Source organism: Oncorhynchus keta, chromosome 1 (assembly GCF_023373465.1).
Source record: "Oncorhynchus keta strain PuntledgeMale-10-30-2019 chromosome 1, Oket_V2, whole genome shotgun sequence".
NCBI classification, from domain to species: Eukaryota; Metazoa; Chordata; class Actinopteri; order Salmoniformes; family Salmonidae; genus Oncorhynchus; species Oncorhynchus keta.
The window spans coordinates 42,118,178-42,129,405 of NC_068421.1; the positions used below are offsets into that span (position 1 = coordinate 42,118,178).

The window sequence follows — 11,228 nt, forward strand, 5'->3', positions numbered from 1 at the left end:
TGAAACATCTCTAAAACAACATCAATACATAACCATCTATAACAAATTCCTATGAAATTACAAAATTCTTGGGGACGTAAAAAAAATTCAGCCAGTGTTTTATTGACACTGCAGAATAATAACCAACCGTTACTGATAATTGGAGTTTAGATCGGTTGCAGTGATCATGAATCGAAATTATATTGTCATACCGTACTAATGTTATACCATATGAATGTTATAACCTGTTTTATTCCCTCAGAATTTACAAAGTATTGGAACCATAGACAAATGGATGGACAAGGTAAGTGGAAAGTTAGTAAATGTATCAGACATTTAGTCATTTAGGGATACAGCTAATAACAGCTTCTATTGATTGCCATGTCTACCTCTACATTGGTCAAACAAAATGGTGCCCTGTTGGATGATGCCTAGGCATATGGACTGTCCAGGGAATTGATCAAGGTGGCACCTCCGGGCCATCGTAGGTCTGTTCTCCCAGTGCCCCTGCCGCACTGAAACTCTACTGAAGAAGATCAAGAGTAAGTTTAACACTTAGGTTGAGTTCACGTGACTATTATTTTGTTTGTTCTAAAAATCTAATTGTGTTGCTCTTTCTACATTCAAAGTTTACATGAACAGAGAGGCAGAGTGGAGAGACCAGAAGCACAAGCTGAAGAGACCTCCTCCAACGTGGATTCGCTACTTGGCCCTCCTCCTCTCCATCATCTTCTTCTGTCCCGTGTGGAGGGAGGAAGAGGAGCGCTTCAGTGCCTGGCACTTTGCAGGCAGTGATAAACTCTGGGCTGGGTTGGCGATCCGCCTCTTCAAGGGCATCCAGGATGACTTTGGGGAACTTCCCCTGGGTGTCTATAGAGCCACCCATCATCCCTACTCAAAGAAAGTCACGAGCAAAGGTGATGAGGTGAATTGGAAAGCCATAAGGCTGCTCTGCCTCCCGGTCTGGGTTGTAGTCCGAGCCACTGTAATGTTCAGCATTGGCACATGTACCCTGCTCTACTTATATGGCTTTGAGCTCCAAACAAATGGCACACACAGTTGTGTCACTGTGCTGGAATCGATGGCCATAGCAACACTGGGGCCTCCCGCAGTCTTCGCCCTGAGGACTATTCTGCGGACATCCAAGCACCTGCTCTACACCATGGGCGGCAGCATCCAGCACCAGATGAACAGCTCGGCCATCAGCCTCATGGCTGATATGGCTTCATGAACAAAGTGAGGAAGGAGGTGGGCGTCATGGTGGACTTCACCCACTTCATGGAGGTGTTCGAGGGGAGGATCCGTGTGGTGCTGGAGATCACCCACCTGGACCGCTGCAGCCCAGACAGGGTGGTCCGCACCCTGGCGGCCATGAACGTTCTGCTGGCGGGGGAAGAATGTCACGTTTGTCTCCATCCTAGCTGTGGACCCCGGAGTGGTGGTGGGCTGTGTGGAGAGCACCATGTGGATCTGTGGGCTGACATCCAACGGGTACGACTTTCTAAACAAGATGGTCACCCTGCCCTTCTCAGTGCCTGAGATGTCCCCAGACTCCAAATGCAGAGCTTTTAAAACCCTCGCTGACAGCTATCTAGAGCCTGACTGGGAATGTTTTAAGAGAGGAAAACATAGAGCTGGGAATTTCTCTGCATTTGAAAAAGGCAGGCTTGATGACAGCCTTGTGCCCTTCATTGGAAAGGGCAAAAGTGAGACTGAGCTACTAGAAAATGGCATGCATTGGGAAATCTGGGCCAAGAAAATCAAGGCGCTAACAAATGAGGCATTTACATGCCATATATACCAAATACAGCCCTCATGTTTATCTTATGGGAAACCATGTGCATATGAGAAGGATAATAAACTCTGTAAGGATGACAGTCATCGTCATGGATGCTATGGATTACAGGGGCTTCTCCAAAGCTAAAGACCTTGCTGCCTGGGTGGTGATGGCCAACCCTGCCGCCTGGGCTGGATCCTGCAATGCTCAGAGGACCGCCAGCAGAGGGCTGACACTGATGGCGCTGATGGTGACATCAACCAGGCCAAGACCTTATGGGAGGTGTTCAGTGAGACCAGTCTGGAGCTCCACATGCTCAGAGATTGTCTGGAGACCGTTGTAGAGCAGGATGGAGACCCCGAGCTGTTTGAGAGGTTCCTTAAGGTGGACCTCCAGTTTACTCTGAAGGATGTTGAGAAACAGAACCAAGTCAAATGCAATCTGCGGATTGGAAAAGCTATCAGTATGAGCACAGAGGACACCTGCAAAGAGGTTAGTTCAAAACAAGAATCTTCATGCCGATTGAATTATTTTATGATAGACGCTAGTATTTCATGGAGGTCAGTATACAGTGTCATGTATACATACTTATGGTATTTACACAACTCATGTGGATAAGTCCATTAGTGCCTTAAAATAATTGCGGAACGTTACACTTTTGTATCACAGATCAGTCACAACAGAATCCAATGGCCCCGTAAGACGGTTTCACTCAGTTCTCTGCTACAGAGAATCAACTCGATGAAGTGTCTCTGGTTTATGGGCGAAGCAGTGAGATCAGACATGCACTTGTTAAAACAGGGAAAATGCCAAGTCAGTGACCTTGAAATAAGCTGTTTCAGGAGGGTAGTATGCTAATAGCCCTCAGCTCATAAGCATTGCATTCATAGCAGCAGCACTGAAGAGGGGTAGTCCCATGCACGCCATCACCAATGATGGAACTTCCCACTCACCAGAATATTTTCCCATGAACCACCGTTGGCCCATTAGAACAAGTAAATGGCGACCAACAATGTCTAATGACACCATTTAACAATATATGTCAATGTGTCTCAATGTCGTGTCTGCATTGTTCTCTAGATGGAGAAGCTGAACATTCCAGTGAAATATCAGCAGCTGCTGACAGAGAATCAACTCGAAGGAGCGTCTCTGGTGTATGGGTGCAGCAGTGAGATCAGACATGCCCTTCAGATGGCCTTGGGACAATGCTCAACCTCACACGACATGACAGTGACTCTGCAAAAGCACCGACTGATCAAACCCTCTGGATTTAAAAAAAAAGATATTTCGTTTTATAACACTTTCTATATCTTTGGGAAGACTACACTGTATAGGGATGGAATGTATATTAAACGTTTTGAAACTGTTCCTCCAATGTTCCCTGAAGTAGAAGCCTATTGAAGCCTATTGACTGACTTGTGAACACAGCAATGCACAATGAATGTCCTAGGATTCGTTTTGTTCATACATGAGGATTCTTTCTGTAGCTACTTCAACTCTAGGTGTTTTGCTTACACCACAAAAGCGGGCGCTTCGGGAAAATACATTGCTTAACGAGACGTTGTGAATGTGACCAGCTAAATACTTTCTGCTATGATCAAGATCAATAAGCATCCTTAGCGATGAGCAACTACAATGACTAAGCCATCGGAATGTAAAGCAGAACAACATGGAGCAGCAATAGTATAACAGCAATGCATCATTTATTCACCTAATGCAAGTGCCTTTTACAAATAGCAATACTCCAGCCCATTGTTTAGCCTATATAAGACATATGAAAGCATTGATCAAGGAACATCATAAGGAAGATCATTGGCCGGGAATCGGGGTAGTGGGAGAGGAGGGGATGGTAATATCGGGGAGAAGGTAACAGCTGGTGATAATGTCCATTTTCTCAGAGACAGACTTGAGGTCCTCCAGAATGAGTCGGATGCTGTGGGAGGCGTTGATGATGCCGTTCTGGGAGACGGTCAGGTGGGTCGTGGCCATGCGGATCTCCTTTGTGGCATTACCATACACCTGTTTGATGGTCTGGGACACATCCGTGCACAGACGTGCATTGCTCTCCTGTAATTTCTGCTGGAGTAAAGTGTTGTAGTAGAGCCCACTGTGTTCGGGCTGAGAAACAACCCTCTCCTCTACCACGGACTGAATGTCAGAGTTGTCTCTGATCACAAGCAGGGGAGTTAAGTCCTTCCCTAATATTTGTGGGGTTTCAGAGCTTGCAGCAGTGACACATTTCTGTGCTTTCTCAACCTCCCCCTCGCTGTCAGTCTCAGATGCTTCCCCTGGTACCTTTTGCCCTCCGGCTGTTGAATGTGGAGAGAGGGAGGTGATGTATACCTCATCATCTGAGTCGGTCTCTGACGCCTCTCCTTGCACCACTATCTGGTATTTGTCACTTGCCATTACACCACACCACCTAAATACACAAGAGAACAGTGAAGGCCTACAGTAGGAAGTAGAAACTGCTCCCCATCTTACAGGGAGGCATAGTTTCAATGTTACAGGGGGGCATGTTCTGATGTTTAATGGAACTGCTATGATGATTCCTGTCTGCCCATCGGAATGTGCCTTCCCCCACATTTGAGGGCTAGCCCAAATCATTTTTTTAGCACGAGATGATACGCAACGAAATGCATCCCCCCCACCCCTGTTGAATAACATTATGTTATAGAGTTGAACTCAATTTAACTAATTGACATGTTATGTAAATCAATCTACGTAAAATCAATTCACCAAATCGAATATAGATAGCTAGCCTGCTATTATTCGAAAAATGTATGTAAAACAAATTCTCATACCTCCACAGTCCTGTAAAAAAGGAATCACATGAGCACACGGAAGTAGCCGGAAATCGCTCACTCACGGGGGTTGGCCCACACTAAGTACTGCACAAATTCACAAATTTACAACCAGATGTCTGTTAAATCCGTTCGAATTGAACATTTAGATGATGTGTAGATCTGATAATTTGCGCAGCTCCTCACACAGACTCACCCTCTTGAGTATGCGGTAAGAGTTTAGACCAATCACAGTAGAGATCGAAGGACATGTGACATTGGGAACGTCGATCATAAACAGTCATTGGCCGTGTTCGAGAGCATCAAATTCGTGATGTATCATGGGTAAATAGTGACTGACTGACGGATCTACAAATAATAATGAGTGGTTATTTATGAGGCAGCGTGATTTGTAGATCAATCAGTCGGCAGTTTCCTCCACAGTCGGCTGCAATTTCGAACAAGACCATTGATGTCAACAAACCCCATGTGATCGTGCGACGCGAGCAAGCTTCCTCGACGCAGCGTAAAAAAATCGAGATGAAGGTATGAAGTGCAATCTGTAGCAGTAACAGTAAGCGCTATTTTATGGTTATTAACTTAGAACATTGGTTTGTGTATGAAAAAAAATGTTGGCAGCAGAGTTCTGTAGGAAATTACATTCTTCATCGTCAGCATTCGCCGGTGATGGCCACTGTAACCATCCAGCTGAGTCCACGGCCACTGTCAGTAATTGGCACACACACTGCACCTGTCAACTAGCCAGTGATAGCTAGTTAGGTTGTCAGTAACCATTTAGTTAGTTTTAAATGAATCTCTGTATGGTGTGGTTGTCAGTAATATCCAGGATCAATTTTATTTCAAGTAATTCACTGTTGTACGAAAAGGGAAGACTATTATTGCATATGTATTTATTTTTGGGGGTAGAGGAAAGCGTTATACAGTACTCCTGTTTGGCTGCATAAATTCACATTGTAATCGTACTACTGAGCTCATCATGTCTCATCTGAGTGGAATTGACGTGGGGAAAGTCGTGATTTGCTGTTGGGTGAACTTCAAAGGGACTGGAGAAGAAATTGTCACTGTAATCTTGTGTGAATGTTGTAATGAACATCTCTGGAGTGGTTTATGTCACAATTTATTCCTTTCATTTATATCCAGTATCTATTTTGGATGCTGTCGTGACTTATTTATTCTCCCATAGTGAGGTTGTCCTATACCTTTGATTAAAAACACCAATGTTCCCTTCTTGAATACAACTTTATTATAATACAACGTGGATGCTGCTCTTTGATGCATATTGCTACAAAATGTAATTTGAGTGGGAAGTCTTAATATTTATTTCAGGGTCATTTTATCATAATCATTCGACTACCCCTCAGTCTACCTCTAATGTATAGAAATTACATTAGCCTATGGTGTAGTACTTCAACCTCTCTCCATGTGTTCTTGTTTACTTCCAACCAGGAGGAGCCCAAGGGGCTGCTACCAGCACAGGTACACCCAGTGAGAAGACGCAGAGACCATGGACCTGAGTGAGAGGAGGCCCAACAAGTGGTGGACAGAGTCGGACACCTTCGCCATGCTGGCCCTCATCGAGCAGCTGGACCTGGTGCATGAGCTGGATAAGAAGCGCCAGCGCAACGACTCGCACTTCCGCCGCCTGCGCTACAGCCTGGCCAAGCGGGACATCCACTTCACTGTCAACCAGATACGCAACCGCTGGAAGAGCCTAAAGCACAAGTACCGCAAGATCAAGACGGCAGGATACCGTAGCCCCGCTGCACGCCTGTCCGCCATCGAGTCGTTCCGTTACTTCCGTATGCTGGACCGCATGCTGGCCAGGAGGGCCCGGGTGGGGGCCCCAGAGCAAGGCACTGCAGATGGACACAATATGGTGGTGTTGACCCACTCGGACCTGGAGGATCATACTGATGGTACTACTTTCTGGCTTTAGGATTTTTATACCTTTAATATTTTCCATTGAAGAATTGTAAAGAAGTGTTTGCTTTGCATTGGCCTGCGCTGCTCACTCTTCTCTCTCTCTTCCCAGGTGATATTGCCCAGCCTGACTCTGTCGCCCCTTGGCAGGAGAGCCTGGCTCCAGCTCTAGAGGGAGAAGGAGACAAGACTAACGCCATCCCAGAAGAGGCCAACATCAGCACTTCTGGCTGGGCCCTGAAGTCAGAAGAGATTATGACTTTGGGTCTATCTGGAGAGTATCTTTACCCAGTGAAGAGTGAGCCACATTCAGTACCCTCTTTACATGATGGGGAGGAAGCTAGTGACCCCACTAGCTGCAGTCCAGAAGAACAAACTGGTGAGCGCTTTTATAACTGATGAGTTTAGAGTGGCTACATGACCACCTATATTCTATGTCAATAATGTGATCTTTGTAACTAATATCATGTCATGAATATGTTGGAATTTTACTTTGTATTCATCAATTGTTTAGAGCTTTGGATAATAGATATTACAGCAGTAACCTAAAACAAATGCAAGTTGTCCTGCTGTTCATTTCTCCGCAGGCACTTGTGAGGACACCAGCACCCTGATCCTCCAGCAGCTCACCATCCTGAACCATCAGCTAGGGGAACAGCTCGCTGAGCAAAGGGCCTTCCACTGCAGTATGCTGGGTATGATGGACCGACAGATAGAGGTCCTGGAGCAGCTCTCTAACTTCTCCACAGACCGCCAGGTCAAGACCGAACCCGATGACAGTGACACTCCTATCAGCCAGCAGGTCCACAACTCCCTGGTGCGCATCCTTAGAGGAGTGGAACAGGTCCAAACCCAGGGACACCAGCCGTGCTCATGCAAGGCCTCCCCCTCACAGCCTACATCTCCCTCCTGGACGGTCTCTCTGTTGGAGATCCACAAAGGATCACCCTCCAGGGATGGAAACTCAACTAGTGACACATCCAACCCTCAGCCCTCAGACCATGGGCGGCCTGAACCTCAAGGACCATCCCCCTCAGAGCAGCTTTCCCCTTCCCAACAGAAGGGTGATCTGCTTAATGGACTCTCAAACAAGTGCCAGCACAAGTGAGTGTTCTTGTAGCTTCATAGTGGAATGTACAGTAGTGGAACATACAGTGCTCTGACAGAGGAGAGCATACAAAAGGGTTCCAAAAGGGTTCTTCAGCTGTCCCCATAGGAGAACCCTTTTAGATTCCAGGTAGCACCCTTTTAGGTTCCAGGTAGCACCCTTTTAGGTTCCAGGTAGAACTCTGTGAAAAGGGTTCTTCAAAGGGTTATCCAATGGGGACAGCCAAAGAACCCTTTTAGGTTGTAGATATAACCTTTTTTTTTTGGAGAAGAAAAATATATGGGTGCTTACATTTATGAATGAGGGACTTGTCCTTTTGAGAATGTCTTAGAATAAAGAAACATTTTAATTTTTTTACAACTTCCCTCTTTTGTTTAATTCTGTCATGTCCAAATGTTTTAATGTGCAGAAGTAAATCATCTGATGTTTTAATCAAGATAATTTTGACAAACCGTAGCTCAGAGGTTTATTTAATCTAGTCAAGAAGAGAAATTCCAACTTGCCAGTTATCATACACTGAGACATGCTAGAATCCCCAAATGATGTTGAAATGTATGTTTCCGTACCTGGAAAAAGCACACTTTCATGAGGATGTAATGGTGTTTGATTAACTCGTGCAAATGTATGTGGAAGCTGGGAAAGCAAAGGCTTCATCCAAATGTATCCTCTTCCCTAAATGTTCCCTTTCCTAAGCATATAGGATATTTTGTGTAACTACATTTCTACTATGAAAACTTGTTTAGAAAAGGGCCTTTGTCGAACTCAATTTGCACAGCTGTTTGCATAGTACTGGATACACACGGCTGCTTTTAATTTAGGCCTGTTTTACTTTGCTATAGCTTTGCTGAAGATGAGAGGTACTGTAGTGTGTAAGTGCAATATGGTAATGAAGTCTACATTTGCAATCTCACAAGAGACTCATTCATCCAACATGTTTATTTAGATTTTGAGATCGCTTCATTTGTGTCCTGGAATTGTATTACCACATATTGGCAGTACTGCAATTAGGCATGTTTTGCTTGTAATGTGTTACCTGGCTGCAATTTAAGACGGACCATGTATTCAAACTCTCAATTTACTTAAATAGGGTATCATCAAGATACTGTAGACTCGCACACAGAGAATATTGTTTTGTATTTTTCTCAACTATTTACAAAACTGGAAATGCTGTATTAATACTGTATGCTTATAATATAACTTAAAGGTCCAATGCAGCTGTTTTTATCTCAAGATTAAATCATTTCTGGGTAACAATTTAGTACCTTACTGTGATTGTTTTAAATTAAAATGGTCAAAAGAAACAGCAATAGCTTCTTAGCAAAGGGCAATTTGTTAAGCAATCATTTTTGCTTGAAACTGAAAATTATTTTTTTATTTCACCTTTATTTAACCAGGTAGGCTAGTTGAGAACAAGTTCTCATTTGAAACTGCGACCTGGCCAAGATAAAGCATAGCAGTGTGAACAGACAACACAGAGTTACACAAATTAGATGTTATTGGCAGAGAGGTTTGCATTCAGTACGCTTTTACAATCTGGAACATTCAATTGAATGAAAACAATGCTGTACTGAACGACCAGTCGAAAAACGGGGAGGGGTTGGGGTACACTCAACATGGCCACTGCCCATTAAATACGTCACTCATTGCTTCAAGCCACACCTCACCACACCCACCAAATGGGAACAAACGGTCAAAGTCTGTTCAATAATTTTTTAGGGAAGCGTGTCGTTCAGTACAAGCCGTTCCGCAACTTAGAAAAACGTTCAAGTGAACTGAATGCACCTTTGGTCTATGATCTAATTTCAGTGGTGGAAAAAGTACCCAATAAAAGTAAAGATACCTTAACTGAAAATGACTCAAGTGAAAGTCACTCGGTAAAATACTACTTGAGTAAAAGTATTTGGTTTTAAAGTACTTAAGCATCAAAGTAAATGTAATTGCTAAAATATCAAGGAAAAGATTAAATATTTTCAAATTCCTGACATGATACATGATATGAATGCCAAACGTCATGTCTGGAGGAAACCTGGTACCATCCTGATGGTGAAGCATGGTGGTGACACCATCATGCTGTGGGGATGTGTTTCAGAGGAAGGGACTGGGAGACTAGTAAGGATCGAGGGAAAGATGAACGAAGCAAAGTACAGAGAGATCCTTAAAGAAAACCTGCTTCAGAGCACTGAGGACCTTAGGCTGGGGTGAAGGTTCACCATCCAACAGGACAACACCCTAAGCACACAGCCAAGACAATGCAGGAGTGGCTTCAGGACAAGTCTCTGAATGTCTTTGAACGCGATCAAACATCTGGAGATATCTGAAAAATAGCTGTGCAGCAATGCTCCACATCTAACCTGACAGACCTTGAGAGGATCTGCAGAGAAGATTGGGAGAAACTCTCCAAATACAGGTGTGCCATGCTTGTAGCGTCATACCCAAGACGACGCAAGGCTGTAAATCACTGCCAAAAGTGAGTAAAGGGTCTGAATACTTATGTGAATGTGATATTTCAGTTTTTATTTGTAGTAAATTTGCTAAAATATCTAAACCTGTTTTTACTTGGTCAATATGTGGTGTTGTGTGTAGATTAATGATGAAAAAAAACGATTTAATCCATTTTAGAATAAGGCTGTAACGTTACAATATGTGGAAAAAGTCAAGGGGTCTGAATACAATGAATATAAGACACAGGTAAATCACATGTCTGACCTCACTGGGAATTTAAGACAATTTTCCACCTCTCTCCAAAAGTCATTTTAATACATGACTTCCAGCTTCAATCACAATTTGTATTAAGTCCATTTTTGATATTGAGTTATATAGTGTAACGTATTTGATGTACCTTGACATTAAACCTAGTCCAAATGAGTACAACACAAAGAGGCATACTTATGATAATAGTCTTATTTATGGACTGAAATGTCTGTGAACATGTCATTGATACTATTGTAAAGAAGAAGAATAAAGGAGAAGAAGAATCTGGAGAGGAAGAAACAGAGCATGGGAGATGATGTGTTGAGAGAAACCAGACTTTGTAAAAGACCGAGAGAATGAGAGGAACCTGCAGAGAGTTGCTACCAAGGGAGTAGTACAACTGTTCAACGCTGTGAGGAAGCACCAGAAAACGGTGGATGAGAAGGTGAAGGAGGCGGGCGGCTCTGAGAGGAAGAAGGCCAAGCTCCTCTCCTCTTGTCTCCAAGAAAGACTTCATTAACGTGCTGCGGGGCACAGAGGGGGGCAGCGAGGTCGTCACCAAGACAGAGAGACAGACGACAGGCAGGGAGGCAGAAGAGAAGCCAGCTTGGAGCGTGCTGAGAGACGACTTCATGACGGGAGCCTCCATGAAGGACTGGGACAAGGAGAGCAACATGGAGGGGGAAGAGGAGGAGGCACCAGGGGGTGCAGAGAACTACAACAGCGAGTCGGACTGAGCAGACAGCCCCATCTGTAGGCAGCCCTACCAGGCCCAAAGACCCCTCTTTTGAATTTTCTACATGGAACCAGGAGCTGAAGAAAGACTGTGGTCAAGGTCCTGTTCTGGCGCACAATTATTTGTGTCAGGATCCCTAGTTTGTTTAATGCTGGTGCTCTCTGGCTTGTAAATGTCCCACTGAAAATGTTTCTGTCCGAATTCTGTTGTATA

The 11,228-nt window shown here is 44.2% G+C and overlaps 2 protein-coding genes and 2 pseudogenes across 6 annotated transcripts; 3 read left to right on the forward strand and 1 right to left on the reverse strand.

Annotated features, from left to right (window-relative positions):
• The first annotated feature begins 357 nt into the window (after positions 1 to 357).
• LOC118385578 (NTPase KAP family P-loop domain-containing protein 1-like) lies at positions 358 to 3,392 on the forward strand (annotated as a pseudogene).
• A 45-nt stretch (positions 3,393 to 3,437) lies between these two features.
• bloc1s3 (biogenesis of lysosomal organelles complex-1, subunit 3) lies at positions 3,438 to 4,727 on the reverse strand. Its single transcript, XM_035772801.2, has 2 exons — positions 4,561 to 4,727; positions 3,438 to 4,178 (listed from the first exon to the last, which is right to left on the reverse strand). The coding sequence occupies exon 2, from the start codon at positions 4,163 to 4,165 to the stop codon at positions 3,566 to 3,568; it is 600 nt and encodes a 199-aa protein (XP_035628694.1). The 5' UTR covers positions 4,166 to 4,178; positions 4,561 to 4,727; the 3' UTR covers positions 3,438 to 3,565.
• Positions 4,728 to 4,880: 153 nt separating this feature from the next.
• LOC118385542 (uncharacterized) lies at positions 4,881 to 9,042 on the forward strand. 5 transcript variants are annotated; one of them, XM_035772776.2, is made up of 4 exons: positions 4,881 to 5,113; positions 6,007 to 6,476; positions 6,593 to 6,859; positions 7,068 to 9,042. In XM_035772776.2, exons 2-4 carry the CDS (start codon positions 6,065 to 6,067, stop codon positions 7,586 to 7,588), a joined length of 1,200 nt encoding a protein of 399 aa, XP_035628669.1. In that variant the 5' UTR covers positions 4,881 to 5,113; positions 6,007 to 6,064; the 3' UTR covers positions 7,589 to 9,042. The 5 variants fall into 5 exon arrangements, with proteins under 5 accessions (XP_035628669.1, XP_035628651.1, XP_035628677.1 ...); XM_035772758.2 differs by having other exon boundaries at positions 4,881 to 5,085; XM_035772784.1 differs by lacking the exon at positions 4,881 to 5,113 and adding an exon at positions 5,120 to 5,264.
• Positions 9,043 to 10,259: 1,217 nt separating this feature from the next.
• LOC118396405 (RRP15-like protein) lies at positions 10,260 to 11,181 on the forward strand (annotated as a pseudogene).
• The last annotated feature ends 47 nt before the right edge of the window (positions 11,182 to 11,228 follow it).